At 56.1% G+C, this 20,260-nt stretch overlaps 1 protein-coding gene across 2 annotated transcripts; it reads right to left on the reverse strand.

Annotated features, from left to right (window-relative positions):
• Positions 1 to 714: 714 nt before the first annotated feature.
• Positions 715 to 19,827, reverse strand: LOC144488660 (cyclic AMP-dependent transcription factor ATF-1-like). Of its 2 annotated transcripts, none has more exons than XM_078206738.1 (5): positions 19,704 to 19,827; positions 18,681 to 18,820; positions 10,221 to 10,406; positions 7,588 to 7,747; positions 715 to 1,082 (listed from the first exon to the last, which is right to left on the reverse strand). In XM_078206738.1, exons 2-5 carry the CDS (start codon positions 18,718 to 18,720, stop codon positions 938 to 940), a joined length of 531 nt encoding a protein of 176 aa, XP_078062864.1. In that variant the 5' UTR covers positions 18,721 to 18,820; positions 19,704 to 19,827; the 3' UTR covers positions 715 to 937. The 2 variants fall into 2 exon arrangements, with proteins under 2 accessions (XP_078062864.1, XP_078062865.1); XM_078206739.1 differs by having other exon boundaries at positions 893 to 1,082; positions 18,681 to 18,816; positions 19,704 to 19,825.
• Between the last annotated feature and the right edge of the window lie 433 nt (positions 19,828 to 20,260).

Here is a 20,260-nt window from a genome sequence, read left to right on the forward strand (position 1 = left end):
CACTTGGACCATATCCCTCCACACCCCTCTCATCCATCAACCCATCCAAGTTTTTCTCAAATGTTAAAAGTGACCCCGCATTTACCACTTTATCCGGCAGCTCATTCCACACTCCCACCACTCTCTGCATGAAGAAGCCCCCCCTAATATTCCCTTTAAACTTTTCTCCTTTCACCCTTAACCCATGCCCTCTGGTTTTTTTCTCCCCTAGCCTCAGCGGAAAAAGCCTGCTTGCATTCACTCTATCTATTACCCATCAAAATCTTATACACCTCTATCAAATCTCCCCTCAATCTTCTACGCTCCAGGGAATAAAGTCCCAACCTGTTCAATCTCTCTCTGTAACTCAGCTTCTCAAGTCCCGGCAACATCCTTGTGAACCTTCTCTGCACTCTTTCAACCTTATTTACATCCTTCCTGTCACTAGGTGACCAAAACTGTCCACTTGGCTGAAGACGGGATGGGTTCAGAGGGGACCCGGGAGGACCTCGGGCAATTGGGCCAAATCCGAGAGCAGTGAGGCCACCTCTGCCTGCGAGCTCTCTGTCTCTCTCTCTCTCTTTCCTTCCCCCCCCCCCCCCCCCCCCCCCCTCTATCTCCCCGTCCCCGTCTGTCTGAAGCCTCTGATAGGCCTTTCCCCCCCCCCCCCACTCCCTCGCTCTCCCAGTACCAGGAAATCTGTCAATATCGTGTAACGGTGGGGCGGAGAGTGAGGGGGGGGGGGGCGGAGAGGGGGGCAGGGGGGGGGGGGGGGAAGGGTGACAAGAAGTTATAATCCATCGCAGCCCCCCCCCCCCCCGCCTTTTGGGGGCTCGTCCGGCCCTCGAAACCCCGCCCGACGACCACCGTGCGTTAAGTTACAAGAATAAAGTCAAACCCCTTCCCCTCGCCGCTCCCCCCTCCCCCCCCCCGCCCCCCACACAGGGAGTCCAGTCCGTCAGGATGTCTTGTGACAGTACAGGTCCTTGAGAGTCTTCAGTTCCTCGATCAGCGTTTTGTTCTGGTTTTCCAGCACCAGCACACGGTTCTCCAGGCATTTGAGGTACTCCTTCTTCTTACGCCGACACTCCCGCGCTGCTTCCCTGCGAAGAACCAGAAGGACCATCAGAACCACAAGGAGCAGGAGTGAGGCCACTCGGCCCCTCCAAAAGAACAACAAAGAACAGTACAGCACAGGGAAACAGGCCCTTCGGCCCTCCAAGCCCGTGCCGCTCCTTGGTCCAACTCGACCAATCGTTTGTATCCCTCCATTCCCAGGCTGCTCATGTGACTATCCAGGTAAGCCTTAAACGATGTCAGCGTGCCTGCCTCCACCACCCTACTTGGCAGCGCATTCCAGGCCCCCACCACCCTCTGTGTAAAAAAACGTCCCTCTGATGTCTGAGTTATACTTCGCCCCTCTCAGCTTGAGCCCGTGACCCCCTCGTGATCGTCACCTCTGACCTGGGAAAAAGCTTCCCACGGCTCACCCTATCTACACCCTTCATAATCTTGTATACCTCTATTAGATCTCCCCTCATTCTCCGTCTTTCCAGGGAGAACAACCCCAGTCTACCCAATCTCTCCTCATAGCTAAGACCCTCCATACCAGGCAACATCCTGGTAAACCTTCTCTGCACTCTCTCGAACGCCTCCACGTCCTTCTGGTAGTGCGGCGACCAGAACTGGACGCAGTACTCCAAATGTGGCCTAACCAGCGTTCTATACAGCTGCAACATCAGACTCCAGCTTTTATACTCTATACCCCGTCCTATAAAGGCAAGCATACCATATGCCTTCTTCACCACCTTCTCCACCTGTGTTGCCACCTTCAAGGATTTGTGGACTTGCACACCCAGGTCCCTCTGTGTTTCTATACTCCTGATGACTCTGCCATTTATTGTATAACTCCTCCCTACATTATTTCTTCCAAAATGCATCGAGTCTGCCCCGTCCATTCAATCATGGCTGATATTTTCCTCATCCCCATTCTCCTGCCTTTTCCCCATAACCCCTGACCCCCTTATTAATCAAGAACCTATAAGAACATAAGAACTAGGAGCAGGAGTAGGCCATCTGGCCCCTCGAGCCTGCCCCGCCATTCAATAAGATCATGGCTGATCTGAAGTGGATCAGTACCACTTACCCGCCTGATCCCTATAACCCTTAATTCCCTTACCGATCAGGAATCCATCCATCCGTGATTTAAACATATTCAGCGAGGTAGCCTCCACCACCTCAGTGGGCAGAGAATTCCAGAGATTCACCACCCTCTGAGAGAAGAAGTTCCTCCTCAACTCTGTCCTAAACCGACCCCCCCTTTATTTTGAGGCTGTGCCCTCTAGTTCTGGCTTCCTTTCTAAGTGGAAAGAATCTCTCCACCTCTACCCTATCCAGCCCCTTCATTATCTTATAGGTCTCTATAAGATCCCCCCCCTCAGCCTTCTAAATTCCAACTAGTACAAACCCAATCTGCTCAGTCTCTCCTCATAATCAACACCCCCTCATCTCTGGTATCAACCTGGTGAACCTTCTCTGCACTCCCTCCAAGGCCAATATATCCTTCCGCAAATAAGGGGACCAACACAGTATTCCAGCTGCGGCCTCACCAATTCCCTGTACAGATGCAGCAAGACATCTCTGCTTTTATATTCTATCCCCCTTGCGATATAGGCCAACATCCCATTTGCCTTCTTGATCACCTGTTGCACCTGCAGACTGGGTTTTTGCGTCTCATGCACAAGGACCCCCAGGTCCCTCTGCACAGCAGCATGTTGTAATCTCTTTCCATTGAGATAATAATCCAATTTGCTATTATTTCCTCCAAAGTGAATAACCTCGCATTTGTTAACGTTATACTCCATCTGCCAGATCCTCACCCACTCACTCAGCCTGTCCAAATCTCTCTGCAGACCTTCTACGCCCTCCACACGATTCACTTTTCCACTTATCTTCGTGTCGTCTGCAAACTTTGTTACCCTACACTCCGTCCCCTCCTCCAGATCATCTATGTAAATAGCAAATAGTTGAGGCCCCAGTACCGATCCCAGCGGCACGCCACTAGTTACTATCCGCCAACCAGAAAAGCGCCCATTTATTCCGACTCTCTGCTTCCTGTCGGATAGCCAATCCCCAATCCACGCTCACACCCTACCCCCAACTCCGTGTGACCCAATCTTCTTCAGCAACCTTTTGTGAGGCACCTTATCAAACACCTTTTGGAAATCCAAAAACACCGCATCCACCGGTTCCCCTCCGTCAACCGCACTAGTCACATCTTCATAAAAATCCAACAAGTTCGTCAAGCACGACTTTCCCCTCATGAATCCATGCTGCGTCTGATTGATCTATCTATCTCTGTCTTAAAGACACTCAATGACCTGGCCTCCACAGCCTTCTGTGGCAAAGACTTCCACACATTCACCACTCTCTGGCTGAAGAAATTCCTCCTCATCTCTGTTCTAAAGGATCGTCCCTTTAGCCTGAGGTTGTGTTCCCTCTGGTTCTAGTTTTTCCTACTAAACTTTTTAAAGTTTATTTATTAGTCACAAGTAAGGCTTACATTAACACCGCAATGAAGTTACTGTGAAAATCCCCCCGAGTCGCCCACACTCCTGTTCGGGGTGACACTGAGGGAGAATTTAGCACGGCCCAATCCACCCTAACCCAGCCCCGTCTTTCAGACTGTGGGAGGAAACCGGAGCACCCGGAGGAAACCCACGCAGACACGGGGAGAACGTGCAGACTCCCGCACAGACAGTGACCCGAGCCCCGGGGAATCGAACCCGGGGTCCCTGGCGCTGTGAGGCAGCAGCGCTAACCCACACTGTTCCACCGTGCCACCCCTAGTTGAAACATGCTCTCCACGTCCACTCTATCCAGGCTTCACAGTGTCCTGTAAGTTTCAATAAGATCCCCCCTCATCCTTCTAAACTCCCAACGAGTACAGACCCAGAGTCCTCAACCCGTTCCTCACACGACAAGCTCTTCATTCCAGGGATCATTCTCATGAACATAAGAACTAGGAGCAGGAGTGGGCCATCTGGCCCCTCGAACCTGCTCCGCCATTCAATAAGATCATGGCTGATCTTTTCGTGGACTCAGCTCCACTTACCCACCCGCTCACCATAACCCTTAATTCCTTCAAAAATCTATCTATCCTTGTCTTAAAGAACATTCAATGAGGGAGCCTCAACTGGGCGGGGAATTCCACAGATTCACAGCCCTTTGTGTGAAGAAGTTCCTCCTCAACTCAGTCCTAAATCTGCTCCCTCTTATTTTGAGGCCATGCCCCCGAGTTCTAGTTTCACCCACCAGTGGAAACAACCTCCCTGCTTCTATCTTATCTATTCCCTTCATCATCTTATATGTTTCTATAAGATCCCCCCCTCATTCTTCTGAATTCCAATGAGTATAGCCCCAGTCTACTCAGTCTCTCCTCATAAGCCAACCCTCTCAACTCCGGAATCAACCTAGTGAATCTCCTCTGCACCCCCTCCAGTGCCAGTATATCCTTTCTCAAGTAAGGAGACCAAAGCTGTACACAGTATACACAGCCATGAAGTAGAAATGGCGGAACCCTTAAGAGTACTGATAGGCAGAGGGATCTGGGCGTACAGGTACACAGGTCACTGAAAGTGGCAACGCAGGTGGAGAAGGTAGTCAAGAAGGCATACGGCACGCTTGCCTTCATCGGCCGGGGCATTGAGTTTAGAAATTGGCAAGTCATGTTGCAGCTTTATAGAAACTTAGTTCGGCCGCACTTGCAATATAGGGTTCAATTCTGGTCGCCACACTACCAGAAGGATGTGGAGGCTTTGGAGAGGGTTACAGAAAAGATTTATCAGGATTTGTCTGGTCTGGAGGACATTAGCTATGAGGAGAGGTTGGAGAAACTTGGTTTGTTCTCACTGGAACGACGGAGGTTGAGGGGCGACCTGATAGAAGTCTACAAGATTATGAGGGGCATGGACAGAGTGGATAGTCAGAAGCTTTTTCCCCCCCCAGGGTGGAAGAGTCAATTACTAGGGAGCAGAGATTTAAGGTTTAAATTTGGCATGTCCGCTACGACTCTCACCAACTTTTACAGATGCCCCATAGAAAGCATCCTTCCCGGGTGTATCACAGCTTGGTCTGGGGCTCCTGCTCTGCCCAAGACCGCAAGGAACTCCAAAGGGTTGTGTGTGTGTGTGAATGTAGCCCAGTCCCATCACGCAAACCAGCCTCCCATCCATTGACTCCGTCTACACTTCCCGCTGCCTCGGTGGGGGGAAAAGCAGCCGGCATAATCAAGGACCCCCCCACGCACCCCGGACATTCTCTCTTCCACCTTCTTCCGTCGGGGGGAAAAGATACAAAAGTCTGAGGTCACGTACCGACCGACTCAAGAACAGCTTCTTCCCTGCTGCTGCCGTCAAGACTTTTGAATGGACCGACCTCGCGTTAAGTTGATCTTTCTCTGCACCCCGAGCTGTGACTGTAACGCTACATTCTGCACCCTCTCCTTTCCTTCTCTATGAACGGTATGCTTTGTCTGTACAGCGCGCGAGAAACAATACTTTTCACTGTATCCCGATATACGTGACAATAATTAATCATCAGTTAGAGGTTTGCTACAAGGGGGGTCCCCGGGGGGAGTGTGTCAGTATTTACAGGGTGGGGTTCCCGGGGGGAGTGTGTCAGTATTTACAGGGGGCCCCCGGGGGGAGTGTGTCAGTATTTACAGGGGGGGTCCCTGGGGAGTGTGTCAGTATTTACAGGGGGGGGTCCCCGGGGGGGAGTGTGTCAGTATTTACAGGGGGGGGGGTCCCTGGGGAGTGTGTCAGTATTTACAGGGTGGGGTTCCCGGGGGGAGTGTGTCAGTATTTACAGGGGGGGCCCCCGGGGAGTGTGTCAGTGTTTACAGGGGGGGGTCCTCGGGGGGAGTGTGTCAGTATTTACAGGGGGGGTCCCCGGGGAGTGTGTCAGTATTTACAGGGGGGGGTCCTCGGGGGGAGTGTGTCAGTATTTACAGGGGGGGTCCCCGGGGGGAGTGTGTCAGTGTTTACAGGGGGGTCTCCAGGGGAGTGTGTCAGTATTTACAGGGGGTCCCCGGGGGGAGTGTGTCAGTATTTACAGGGGGGCGGTCCCCGGGGGGAGTGTGTCAGTATTTACAGGGGGGTCCCCGGGAGGGGGAGTGTGTCAGTATTTACAGGGGGGCGTCCCAGGGGAGTGTGTCAGTATTTACAGGGGGGATCCCTGGGGAGTGTGTCAGTATTTACAGGGGGGGTCCCTGGGGGGAGTGTGTCAGTATTTACAGGGGGGGTCCCTGGGGAGTGTGTCAGTATTTACAGGGGGTCCCCGGGGGGGAGTGTGTCAGTATTTACAGGGGGGGTCCCTGGGGAGTGTGTCAGTATTTACAGGGGGGTCCCCAGGGGGAGTGTGTCAGTATTTACAGGGGGGTCCCCGGGGGGAGTGTGTCAGTATTTACAGGGAGGTCTCCGGGGGGAGTGTGTCAGTATTTACAGGGGGGTCCCTGGGGAGTGTGTCAGTATTTACAGGGGGGGTCCCTGGGGGGAGTGTGTCAGTATTTACAGGGGGGTCCCCGGGAGGGGGAGTGTGTCAGTATTTACAGGGGGGGTCCCCGGGGGGAGTGTGTCAGTATTTACAGGGGGGGTCCCCGGGGGGGAGTGTGTCAGTATTTACAGGGGGGGGGTCCCCGGGGGGAGTGTGTCAGTATTTACAGGGGGGTCCCCGGGAGGGGGAGTGTGTCAGTATTTACAGGGGGGGTCCCTGGGGGGAGTGTGTCAGTATTTACAGGGGGGTCCCCGGGGGGGGAGTGTGTCAGTATTTACAGGGGGGGTCCCCGGGGGGAGTGTGTCAGTATTTACAGGGAGGTCCCCGGGGGGAGTGTGTCAGTATTTACAGGGGGTTCCCCGGGAGGGGGAGTGTGTCTTAACAGGGTGTTGGAGTTTAAGAGCCGTGGGGTTATGCTGCAACTGTACAGGACCTTGGTGAGACCGCATTTGGAATATTGTGTGCAGTTCTGGTCACCTCACTATAAGAAGGATGTGGAAGCGCTGGAAAGAGTGCAGAGGAGATTTACCAGGATGCTGCCTGGTTTGGAGGGTAGGTCTTATGAGGAAAGGTTGAGGGAGCTGGGGCTGTTCTCTCTGGAGCGGAGGAGGCTGAGGAGACTTAATAGAGGTTTATAAAATGATGAAGGGGATAGATAGAGTGAACGTTCAAAGACTATTTCCTCGGGTGGATGGAGCTATTACGAGGGGTCATAACTATAGGGTTCATGGTGGGAGATACAGGAAGGATATCAGAGGTAGGTTCTTTACGCAGAGAGTGGTTGGGGTGTGGAATGGACTGCCTGCAGTGATAGTGGAGTCAGACACTTTAGGAACATTTAAGCGGTTATTGGATAGGCACATGGAGCACACCAGGATGATAGGGAGTGGGATAGCTTGATCTTGGTTTCAGATAAAGCTCGGCACAACATCGTGGGCCGAAGGGCCTGTTCTGTGCTGTACTGTTCTATGTTCTATGTTCAGCGGAGGATTCCCCGGGGAGTGTGTCGGGGGGGGGGGGGGGGGGGTGTCCCAGGGCAAGGCAGAGGCTGACCTGTTCTTCATTAGTCTAATCTCGCGTTTCATCGTGGCGTCCTCCGTCTTGGTAGATTGTGGTTGGATGTTGACTGGTGTGGACATCATGACGGTCTGCGGTAGAGGGTTGGTGGTGGGAGTGCTGCGGATCTGGTATGTCTGCACCTCACCCGAGGTAGCTGGTAGATAAAAGAGAGAGAAGCTACTGTCACTGACCCTCCCACAGTGCGGCGCTCCCTCAGCACTGACCCTCCCACAGTGCGGCGCTCCCTCAGCACTGACCCTCCCACAGTGCGGCGCTCCCTCAGCACCGACTCTCCCACAGTGCGGCGCTCCCTCAGCACTGACCCTCCCACAGTGCGGCGCTCCCTCAGCACCGACTCTCCCACAGTGCGGCGCTCCCTCAGCACTGACCCTCCCACAGTGCGGCGCTCCCTCAGCGCTGACCCTCCCACAGTGCGGCGCTCCCTCAGCGCTGACCCTCCCACAGTGCGGCGCTCCCTCAGCACTGACCCTCCCACAGTGCGGCGCTCCCTCAGCACTGACCCTCCCACAGTGCGGCGCTCCCTCAGCACTGACCCTCCCACAGTGCGGCGCTCCCTCAGCACTGACCCTCCCACAGTGCGGCACTCCCTCAGCACTGACCCTCCCCACAGTGCGGCGCTCCCTCAGCACTGACCCTCCCACAGTGCGGCGCTCCCTCAGCACTGACCCTCCCACAGTGCGGCACTCCCTCAGCACTGACCCTCCCCACAGTGTGGCGCTCCCTCAGCACTGACCCTCCCCACAGTGCGGCGCTCCCTCAGCACTGACACTCCCACAGTGCGGCGCTCCCTCAGCACTGACCCTCCCCACAGTGTGGCGCTCCCTCAGCACTGACCCTCCCCACAGTGCGGCGCTCCCTCAGAACTGACCCTCCCACAGTGCGGCGCTCCCTCAGCACTGACCCTCCCCACAGTGTGGCGCTCCCTCAGCACTGACCCTCCCCACAGTGCGGCGCTCCCTCAGCACTGACCCTCCCACAGTGCGGCGCTCCCTCAGCACTGACCCTCCCACAGTGCGGCGCCCCCTCAGCACTGACCCTCCCACAGTGCGGCGCTCCCTCAGCACTGACACTCCCACAGTGCGGCACTCCCTCAGCACCGACCCTCCCACAGTGCGGCGCTCCCTCAGCACTGACCCTCCCACAGTGCGGCGCTCCCTCGGCACTGACCCTCCCACAGTGCGGCGCTCCCTCAGCACTGACCCTCCCAAAGTGCGGCGCTCCCTCAGCACTGACCCTCCCACAGTGCGGCGCTCCCTCAGCACTGACCCTCCCACAGTGCGGCGCTCCCTCAGCACTGACCCTCCCACAGTGCGGCGCTCCCTCAGCACTGACCCTCCCACAGTGCGGCGCTCCCTCAGCACTGACTCTCCCACAGTGCGGCGCTCCCTCAGCACTGACCCTCCCACAGTGCGGCGCTCCCTCAGCGCTGACCCTCCCACAGTGCGGCGCTCCCTCAGCGCTGACCCTCCCACAGTGCGGCGCTCCCTCAGCGCTGACCCTCCCACAGTGCGGCGCTCCCTCAGCACTGACCCTCCCACAGTGCGGCGCTCCCTCAGCACCGTCCCTCCCACAGTGCGGCGCTCCCTCAGCACTGACCCTCCCACACAGTGCGGCGCTCCCTCAGCACTGACCCTCCCACAGTGCGGCGCTCCCTCAGCACTGACCCTCCCACAGTGCGGCGCTCCCTCAGCACCGACCCTCCCACAGTGCGGCGCTCCCTTAGCACCGACCCTCCCACAGTGCGGCGCTCCCTCAGCACTGACCCTCCCACAGTGCGGCGCTCCCTCAGCACTGACCCTCCCACAGTGCGGCGCTCCCTCAGCACTGACCCTCCCACAGTGCGGCGCCCCCTCAGCACTGACCCTCCCACAGTGCGGCGCTCCCTCAGCACTGACACTCCCACAGTGCGGCACTCCCTCAGCACCGACCCTCCCACAGTGCGGCGCTCCCTCAGCACTGACCCTCCCACAGTGCGGCGCTCCCTCGGCACTGACCCTCCCACAGTGCGGCGCTCCCTCAGCACTGACCCTCCCAAAGTGCGGCGCTCCCTCAGCACTGACCCTCCCACAGTGCGGCGCTCCCTCAGCACTGACCCTCCCACAGTGCGGCGCTCCCTCAGCACTGACCCTCCCACAGTGCGGCGCTCCCTCAGCACTGACCCTCCCACAGTGCGGCGCTCCCTCAGCACTGACTCTCCCACAGTGCGGCGCTCCCTCAGCACTGACCCTCCCACAGTGCGGCGCTCCCTCAGCGGTGACCCTCCCACAGTGCGGCGCTCCCTCAGCGCTGACCCTCCCACAGTGCGGCGCTCCCTCAGCGCTGACCCTCCCACAGTGCGGCGCTCCCTCAGCACTGACCCTCCCACAGTGCGGCGCTCCCTCAGCACCGTCCCTCCCACAGTGCGGCGCTCCCTCAGCACTGACCCTCCCACACAGTGCGGCGCTCCCTCAGCACTGACCCTCCCACAGTGCGGCGCTCCCTCAGCACCGACCCTCCCACAGTGCGGCGCTCCCTCAGCACTGACCCTCCCACAGTGCGGCGCTCCCTCAGCACTGACCCTCCCACAGTGCGGCGCTCCCTCAGCACTGACCCTAACGCTTACTCACTCTGCACCACCACCTGGTTGCTGGGGACCAGTATCTGCTGCCCGTCTGCCGTCTGGGCGTACTGTAAGATGGTGGTTCCGGGCTGGGTGATGCCGCCCGTGTTACTCATGGTCAGAGTGTGAAGTCCATGGACCCCCTCGGACCCCGGACCCGCGAGCTGTATCGTCCCTCCGGGCGCTATGGCAACTGCGGGATGGGAAAGGTCAGCTCAGTGGATTGGTCACACCAGCGTCATCATCAGCCCTGTATCAATCCCCAAACTAATCCCACTGCCCCCGCTCTCTCCCCATAGCCCTGTATCAATCCCCAAACTAATCCCACTGCCCCCGCTCTCTCCCCATAGCCTTGTATCAATCCCCAAACTAATCCCACTGCCCCCGCTCTCTCCCCATAGCCCTGTATCAATCCCCAAACTAATCCCACTGCCCCCCCGCTCTCTCCCCATAGCCCTGTATCAATCCCCAAACTAATCCCACTGCCCCCCCGCTCTCTCCCCATAGCCCTGTATCAATCCCCAAACTAATCCCACTGCCCCCCGCTCTCTCCCCATAGCCCTGTATCGATCCCCAAACTACTCCCACTGCCCCCCCGCTCTCTCCCCATAGCCCTGTATCGATCCCCAAACTACTCCCACTGCCCCCCCGCTCTCTCCCCATAGCCCTGTATCAATCCCCAAACTAATCCCACTGTCCCCGCTCTCTCCCCATAGCCCTGTATCAATCCCCAAACTAATCCCACTGCCCCGCTCTCTCCCCATAGCCCTGTATCAATCCCCAAACTAATCCCACTGCCCCCGCTCTCTCCCCATAGCCCTGTATCGATCCCCAAACTAATCCCACTGCCCCGCTCTCTCCCCATAGCCCTGTATTACCCCCAAACTAATCCCACTGCCCCCGCTCTCTCCCCATAGCCCTGTATCAATCCCCAAACTAATCCCACTGCCCCCCGCTCTCTCCCCATAGCCCTGTATCAATCCCCAAACTAATCCCACTGCCCCCGCTCTCGCCCCATAGCCCTGTATTAATCCCCAAACTAATCCCACTGCTCCCGCTCTCTCCCCATAGCCCTGTATCAATCCCCAAACTAATCCCACTGCCCCGCTCTCTCCCCATAGCCCTGTATCAATCCCCAAACTAATCCCACTGCCCCTGCTCTCTCCCCATAGCCCTGTATCAATCCCCAAACTAATCCCACTGCCCCGCTCTCCCCATAGCCCTGTATCAATCCCCAAACTAATCCCACTGCCCCCGCTCTCTCCCCATATCCCTGTATCAATCCCCAAACTAATCCCACTGCCCCCGCTCTCTCCCCATAGCCCTGTATCAATCCCCAAACTAATCCCACTGTCCCCGCTCTCTCCCCATAGCCCTGTATCAATCCCCAAACTAATCCCACTGCCCCCGCTCTCTCCACATAGCCCTGTATCAATCCCCAAAATAATCCCACTGCCCCCCCGCTCTCTCCCCATAGCCCTGTGTCAATCTCCAAACTAATCCCACTGCCCCCGCTCACTTCCCATAGCCCTGTATCGATCCCCAAACTAATCCCACTGCCCCGCTCTCCCCATAGCCCTGTATCAATCCCCAAACTAATCCCACTGCCCCCGCTCTCTCCCCATAGCCCTGTATCAATCCCCAAACTAATCCCACTGCCCCCCGCTCTCCCCATAGCCCTGTATCAATCCCCAAACTAATCCCACTGCTCCCCGCTCTCTCCCCATAGCCCTGTATTACCCCCAAACTAATCCCACTGCCCCGCTCTCTCCCCATCGCCCTGTATCAATCCCCAAACTAATCCCACTGCCCCGCTCTCTCCCCATAGCCCTGTATCGATCCCCAAACTAATCCCACTGCCCCCCCGCTCTCTCCCCATAGCCCTGTATCGATCCCCAAACTAATCCCGCTGCCCCCCGCTCTCTCCCCACAGCCCTGTATCGATCCCCAAACTAATCCCACTGTCCCCCACTCTCTCCCCATAGCCCTGTATCAATCCCCAAACTAATCCCACTGTCCCCCGCTCTCTCCCCATAGCCCTGTATCAATCCCCAAACTAATCCCACTGCCCCGCTCTCTCCCCATAGCCCTGTATCAATCCCCAAACTAATCCCACTGCCCCCCCCGCTCTCTCCCCATAGCCCTGTATCAATCCCCAAACTGATCCCACTGCCCCGCTCCCTCCCCATAGCCCTGTATCAATCCCCAAACTAATCCCACTGCCCCGCTCTCCCCATAGCCCTGTATTACCCCCAAACTAATCCCACTGCCCCGCTCTCTCTCCATCGCCCTGTATCAATCCCCAAACTAATCCCACTGCCCCGCTCTCTCCCCATAGCCCTGTATCAATCCCCAAACTAATCCCACTGCCCCCCCCGCTCTCTCCCCATAGCCCTGTATCAATCCCCAAACTGATCCCACTGCCCCGCTCCCTCCCCATAGCCCTGTATCAATCCCCAAACTAATCCCACTGCCCCCACTCTCCCCATAGCCCTGTATCAATCCCCAAACTAATCCCACTGCCCCGCTCCCTCCCCATAGCCCTGTATCAATCCCCAAACTAATCCCACTGCCCCCACTCTCCCCATAGCCCTGTATCAATCCCCAAACTAATCCCACTGCCCCGCTCCCTCCCCATAGCCCTGTATCAATCCCCAAACTAATCCCACTGCCCCGCTCTCTCCCCATAGCCCTGTATCAATCCCCAAACTAATCCCACTGCCCCGCTCTCTCCCCATAGCCCTGTATCAATCCCCAAACTAATCCCACTGCCTCCGCTCTCTCCCCATAGCCCTGTATCGATCCCCAAACTAATCCCACTGCCCCCGCTCCCTCCCCATAGCCCTGTATCAATCCCCAAACTAATCCCACTGCCCCCCGCTCTCTCCCCATTGCCCTGTATCAATCCCCAAACTAATCCCACTGCCCCCGCTCTCTCCCCATAGCCCTGTATCAATCCCCAAACTAATCCCACTGCCCCCGCTCTCTCCCCATAGCCCTGTATTGATCCCCAAACTAATCCCACTGCCCCCGCTCTCTCCCCATAGCCCTGTATCAATCCCCAAACTAATCCCACTGCCTCCGCTCTCTCCCCATAGCCCTCTATCAATCCCCAAACTAATCCCACTGCCCCCGCTCTCTCCCCATAGCCCTGTATCAATCCCCAAACTAATCCCACTGCCCCCGCTCTCTCCCCATAGCCCTGTATCGATCCCCAAACTAATCCCACTGCCCCCGCTCTCTCCCCATAGCCCTGTATCAATCCCCAAACTAATCCCACTGCCCCCGCTCTCTCCCCATAGCCCTGTATCAATCCCCAAACTAATCCCACTGCCCCGCTCTCTCCCCATAGCCCTGTATCAATCCCCAAACTAATCCCACTGCCCCCGCTCTCTCCCCAAACTAATCCCACTGCCTCCGCTCTCTCCCCATAGCCCTGTATCGATCCCCAAACTAATCCCACTGCCCCCGCTCTCTCCCCATAGCCCTGTATCAATCCCCAAACTAATCCCACTGCCCCCGCTCTCTCCCCATAGCCCTGTATCAATCCCCAAACTAATCCCACTGCCCCCCGCTCTCTCTCCATAGCCCTGTATCAATCCCCAAACTAATCCCACTGCCCCCGCTCTCTCCCCAAACTAATCCCACTGCCCCTGCTCTCTCCCCATAGCCCTGTATCAATCCCCAAACTAATCCCACTGCCCCCGCTCTCTCCCCATAGCCCTGTATCAATCCCCAAACTAATCCCACTGCCCCCCGCTCTCTCTCCATAGCCCTGTATCAATCCCCAAACTAATCCCACTGCCCCACCCTCTCCCCATAGCCCTGTATCAATCCCCAAACTAATCCCACTGCCCCCGCTCTCTCTCCCCATAGCCCTGTATCAATCCCCAAACTAATCCCGCTGCCCCCGCTCTCTCCCCATAGCCCTGTATCGATCCCCAAACTAATCCCACTGCCCCCCGCTCTCTCCCCATAGCCCTGTATCGATCCCCAAACTAATCCCACTGCCCCCCCCCTCTCTCCCCATAGCCCTGTATCGATCTCCAATGTAATCCCACTGCCCCACCCAGTTCTACTGGATTTCATAGCCAGAGGATTTGAGTATGGGAGTCTGGATGTCTTGCTGCTGTTGTACAAGGGATTGGTGAGGCCTCTCCTTGAGTATTGTGCGCAGTTTTGCCCTCCTAGTCTGAGCAAGGACATTCTTGCGTTTGAGGGAGTGCAGCAAAGGTTCGCCAGACTGATTCCCTGGAATGACGGGACTGACGTCTGGAGAGAGGCTGGATCAACTGGGCTTTACAGACTGGAATTGTGAAGAATGAGAGAGGATCTCATGGAAACATATAAAATCCTGATGCGACTGGACAGGCTAGACGCGGGAAGAATGTTCCCCATGCACTTGGAATGCAGTGTTCAATTCTGGTCGCCGCACTCCCAGAAGGATGTGGAGGCTTTGGAGAGGGTTACAGAAAAGATTCACCAGGATGTTGTCCTGGTCTGGAGGGCATTAGCTATGAGGAGAGGTTGGAGAAACTTGGTTTGTTCTCACTGGAGCGACGGAGGTTGAGGGGAGACCTGATAGAAGTCTACAAGATTATGAGGGGCATGGACAGAGTGGATAGTCAGAAGCTTTTTCCCCCCCAGGGTGGAAGAGTCAATGACTAGGGGGGACACAGGTTTAAGGTGCGAGGGGGCAAGGTTTAAAGGAGATGTACGAGGCAAGTTTTTTTTACACAGAGGGTGGTGGGTGCCTGGAACTCGCTGCCGGGGGAGGGAGTGGAAGCGGATACGATAGTGAGTTTTAAGGGGCGTCTGGACATGAACATAGAACATAGAACATAGAAAGCCACAGCACAAACAGGCCCTTCGGCCCACAGGTTGCGCCGATCACATCCCCACCTCTAGGCCTATCTATAGCCCTCAATCCCATTAAATCCCATGTACTCATCCAGAAGTCTCTTAAAAGACCCCAACGAGTTTGCCTCCACCACCACCGACGTCAGCCGATTCCACTCACCCACCACCCTCTGAGTGAAAAACTTACCCCTGACATCTCCTCTGTACCTACCCCCCAGCACCTTAAACCTGTGTCCTCTCGTAGCAGCCATTTCAGCCCTTGGAAATAGCCTCTGAGAGTCTACCCTATCCAGACCTCTCAACATCTTGTAAACCTCTATCAGGTCACCTCTCATCCTTCGTCTCTCCAGGGAGAAGAGACCAAGCTCCCTCAACCTATCCTCATAAGGCATGCCCCCCAATCCAGGCAACATCCTTGTAAATCTCCTCTGCACCCTTTCAATGGCTTCAACATCTTTCCTGTAATGAGGTGACCAGAACTGCGCGCAGTACTCCAAGTGGGGTCTAACCAGGGTCCTATAAAGCTGCAGCATTATCTCCCGACTCCTAAACTCAATCCCTCGATTAATGAAGGCCAGTACGCCGTACGCCTTCTTGACCGCATCCTCCACCTGCGAGGCCGATTTAAGAGTCCTATGGACCCGGACCCCAAGGTCCTTCTGATCCTCTACACTGCTAAGAATGGTACCCTTCATATTATACTGCTGCTTCATCCCATTGGATCTGCCAAAATGAATAGGATGGGAATAGAGGGATACGGTCCCCGGAAGGGTAGGGGGCTTTAGTTCAGACGGGGGCAGCACGGTCGGTGCAGGAGGGCCGAAGGGCCTGTTCCTGTGCTGGAATGTTCTTTGTTGGGGAAGTCCGGAACTAGGGGTCACAGTCTAAGAATAAGTATGAGGTCATGGCCTTTTGGTCGGGGAAATGGGAAGGTGATATTATCTAAATGGGGAGAGGCTTTGCGGTGTTTCGGTGCAGAGGGATCTGGGTGTCCTGGTCCATGAGTCACAGGAAACTAGCATGGAGGTACAGCAGGTAATGAAGAAAGGGAATGGACTGTGGGTGTTTAGAGCTCCAGGAATGGAATATAAAGGCGAGGAAGTATTGTCGCAACGATACAAGGCATTGGTGAGGCTGCAGCACAGTTTTTGGTTCTTCACTTTGGAAGAAATAATAGCAAATTGGATTATTATCTAAATGGAAAGAGATTACAACATGCCGCTGTGCAGAGGGACCTGGGGGTCCTTGTGCATGAGACGCAAAAACCCAGTCTGCAGGTGCAACAGGCGATCAAGAAGGCAAATGGGATGTTGGCCTATATCGCGAGGGGGGATAGAATATAAAAGCAGAGAAGTCTTGCTGCATCTGTACAGGGCGTTGGTGAGGCCGCAGCTGGAATACTGTGTTGGTCCCCTTATTTGCGGAAGGATATATTGGCCTTGGAGGGAGTGCAGAGAAGGTTCACCAGGTTGATACCGGAGATGAGGGGGTGTTGATTATGAGGAGAGACTGAGCAGATTGGGTTTGTACTCGTTGGAGTTTAGAAGGCTGAGGGGGGGGGGGATCTTATAGAGACCTATAAGATAATGAAGGGGCTGGATAGGGTAGAGGTGGAGAGATTCTTTCCACTTAGAAAGGATGCTGGAACTAGAGGGCACAGCCTCAAAATAAAGGGGGGGTCAGTTTAGGACAGAGTTGAGGAGGAACTTCTTCTCCCAGAGGGTGGTGAATCTCTGGAATTCTCTGCCCACTGAAGTGGTGGAGGCTACCTCGCTGAATATGTTTAAATCACGGATAGATGGATTCCTGATCGGTAAGGGAATTAAGGGTTATGGGGATCAGGCGGGTAAGTGGAACTGATCCACTATCAGATCAGCCATGATCTTATTGAATGGCGGGGCAGGGCTCGAGGGGCCAGATGGCCTACTCCTGCTCCTATTTCTTATGTTCTTATGTTTTGGTCCCCGTCTTTGAGGCAAGGTGTCGTGACATTGGAGGCAGTTTGGAGGAGGTTGACTCGATCGATTCCAGAGATGACAGGGGTTGTGGTGTGAAGAGGGATTGGACAGTTGAGGCCGACACTCTCCGGAATTGGGAAGAACGAGGGGAGATCAGATTGGAGGTCCGCAAGATGATGAAAGGTGTGGATGAAGTAGACGCGGAGGGGGATGCTTCCCCTGGTGGGACATTCTCCGGCGAGAGGGTCACAGTCTGAGGCTCAGGGGCGGCAGATTTCAAACAGAGTTGGAGGGGAAACGACTTACCCCCACAAAGGGTTGTGAATCTGTGGAACTCGCTGCCCCCAAAGTGCGGTGGGTGCCGGGACAGGGAGTACATTGAAGGAGGAGGTGGACAGATGTTTAATTGGGAATGGGGTGTTGAAGGGTGATGGGGGGGGGAGAAGGCAGGAGAATGGGGACGAGGGGGGATATCAGCCACGATCGAATGGCGGAGCGGACTCGATGGGCCGAGTGGCCTGATTCTTCTCCGATATACCTCATGAACGAATAAGGGGTGGGCCATCCAGGACTGAGACGGGGGAGAACTTCTTCACTCAGAGGTGGCAGATGGAATTTAATCCGGATAAATGCGAAGTGATGCATTTTTGGAAGAAATAATGTAGGGAGGAGTTATACAATAAATGGCAGAGTCATCAGGAGTATAGAAACACAGAGGGACCTGGGTGTGCAAGTCCACAAATCCTTGAAGGTGGCAACACAGGTGGAGAAGGTGGTGAAGAAGGCATATGGTATGCTTGCCTTTATAGGACGGGGTATAGAGTATAAAAGCTGGAGTCTGATGATGCAGCTGTATAGAACGCTGGTTAGGCCACATTTGGACTACTGCGTCCAGTTCTGGTCGCCGCACTACCAGAAGGACGTGGAGGCATTGGAGAGAGTGCAGAGAAGGTTTACCAGGATGTTGCCTGGTATGGAGGGTCTTAGCTATGAGGAGAGATTGGGTAGACTGGGGTTGTTCTCCTTGGAAAGACGGAGAATGAGGGGAGATCTAATAGAGGTGTACAAGATTATGAAGGGTATAGATAGGGTGAACAGTGGGAAGCTTTTTCCCAGGTCGGAGGTGACGATCACGAGGGGTCACGGGCTCAAGGTGAGAGGGGCGAGGTATAACTCAGACATCAGAGGGACGTTTTTTTACACAGAGGGTGGTGGGGGCCTGGAATGCGCTGCCAAGTAGGGTGGTGGAGGCAGACACGCTGACATCGTTTAAGACTTACCTGGATAGTCACATGAGCAACCTGGGAATGGAGGGATACAAACGATTGGTCTAGTTGGACCAAGGAGCGGCACGGGCTTGGAGGGCCGAAGGGCCTGTTTCCCTGTGCTGTACTGTGCTTTGTTCTTTGTTCTAGTTGTGAAACCGGTGGACCTCTCTACCACAGGGAGCTGTTGGGGGGGGCCAGTTAGTTGGACATGTTCCAGAGGGAGCTGGACGTGGCCCTTGTGGCTGACGGGATCAAGGGAGCATGGAGAGAAAGCGGGGAGTGGGATACTGAGAGTGCCTGAGCGGCCATGGTCATGTTGAATGATAGTACAGAAGGGCCGAATGGGCTCCTTCTGCCCCGTGGTTTTCGGTGCTTACTCACTATATTGGCCGGTGCTGGTTTGGTAGATGGGTGTCGGCATGTTCACGGCAGTCAGGGGAGTGCCGCCAAACTGTTCCTCTCCCTTCCCCTCGCTCTTGTCGGTCGCCCCGTCACCAGAGGACAGCTCATTGAAGATCTTCCTTCCGGTTCGACAAGAACGAGAGTCAGACAGAGAGAGAGAAGAGAACAAGAGAACTCCCACAGTGCGGCGCTCCCTCAGCACTGACCCTCCCACACAGTGCGGCGCTCCCTCAGCACTGACCCTCCCACACAGTGCGGCGCTCCCTCAGCACTGACCCTCCCACAGTGCGGCGCTCCCTCAGCACTGACCCTCCCACAGTGCGGCGCTCCCTCAGCACTGACCCTCCCCACAGTGCGGCGCTCCCTCAGCACTGACCCTCCCACAGTGCGGCGCTCCCTCAGCACTGACCCTCCCACAGTGCGGCGCTCCCTCAGCACCGACCCTCCCACAGTGCGGCGCTCCCTCAGCACCGACCCTCCCACAGTGCGGCGCTCCCTCAGCACTGACCCTCCCACACAGTGCGGCGCTCCCTCAGCACTGACCCTCCCACACAGTGCGGCGCTCCCTCAGCACTGACCCTCCCACACAGTGCGGCGCTCCCTCAGCACCGACCCTCCCACAGTGCGGCGCTCCCTCAGCACTGACCCTCCCACAGTGCGGCGCTCCCTCAGCACTGACCCTCCCACAGTGCGGCGCTCCCTCAGCACTGACCCTCCCACAGTGCGGCGCTCCCTCAGCACTGACCCTCCCACAGTGCGGCGCTCCCTCAGCACTGACCCTCCCACAGTGCGGCGCTCCCTCAGCGCCGACCCTCCCACAGTGTTTGGTAAAAGCTCCCTAGTGCGTCACTTGAATCGTACCTGGAGTGACCCACCCACCGTCTGGCAATGGCAAAATCAACAGTGAGGACTCACAGAGTGTAGCCTCACCTCATAGAAAACAGCTGGGAGGTTCTGGCCTGTGTCTGGACACATTAATGAATGGAATGAGTAAATGAATACCTGTAGGACGGCCGCCGGGAAAGTATCTCCCTGGATCTCTGCGATGAAGACACGCTATCCGAGGAGTCCTGGGAATCATCACTATCGGAGGTTGCGGAGACCTTTCGGAAGGGGAAGACAAAGGAAGGCAGGTGGGGCGGGGGGGGGGGGGGGGTTAGTTATTTGACCAGAACCAGCTGGAGGAAGCCTCTCTCCTCCCTCATAGGACACAGAAGAGTACAGCACATCTACAGGTTCCCCTCTGTCTCCAGAACTCGTGAGCATAGAACAGTCCAGCACAGGAATAGGCCCTTCGGCCCACAGTCTCAACCCCTCTGCCTGCCCTGGCTCCGTGTTCCTTGCATGTTCATGTGTTTATCTGAAAGGCCCTTAAACGCCCCTATCATATCTGCCTCCGCCCCCACCCCGAACTGTGTACAGTCCTGGTCACCCAATTATAGAAAGGATTTTATTAAATTAATATCCAAAGAACAAAGAACAGTACAGCACAGGGAAACAGGCCCTTCGGCCCTCCAAGCCTGTGCCGCTCCTTGGTCCAACTAGACCAATCGTTTGTA

Source organism: Mustelus asterias, unplaced genomic scaffold (genome assembly GCF_964213995.1).
Source record: "Mustelus asterias unplaced genomic scaffold, sMusAst1.hap1.1 HAP1_SCAFFOLD_1747, whole genome shotgun sequence".
Lineage (NCBI taxonomy): Eukaryota > Metazoa > Chordata > Chondrichthyes > Carcharhiniformes > Triakidae > Mustelus > Mustelus asterias.

Excerpts from the sequence above, each read along its gene's own strand:
- LOC144488660 (XM_078206738.1), bottom strand. The coding sequence starts at position 18,720 with ATGCCGACACCCATCTACCAAACCAGCACCGGCCAATATA. Across the intron at positions 10,407-18,680 it reads AACCAGCACCGGCCAATATA|TTGCCATAGCGCCCGGAGGG; the intron begins GTGAGTAAGCAC and ends CCCATCCCGCAG. Across the intron at positions 7,748-10,220 it reads CAACCAGGTGGTGGTGCAGA|CTACCTCGGGTGAGGTGCAG; the intron begins GTGAGTAAGCGT and ends TTTATCTACCAG.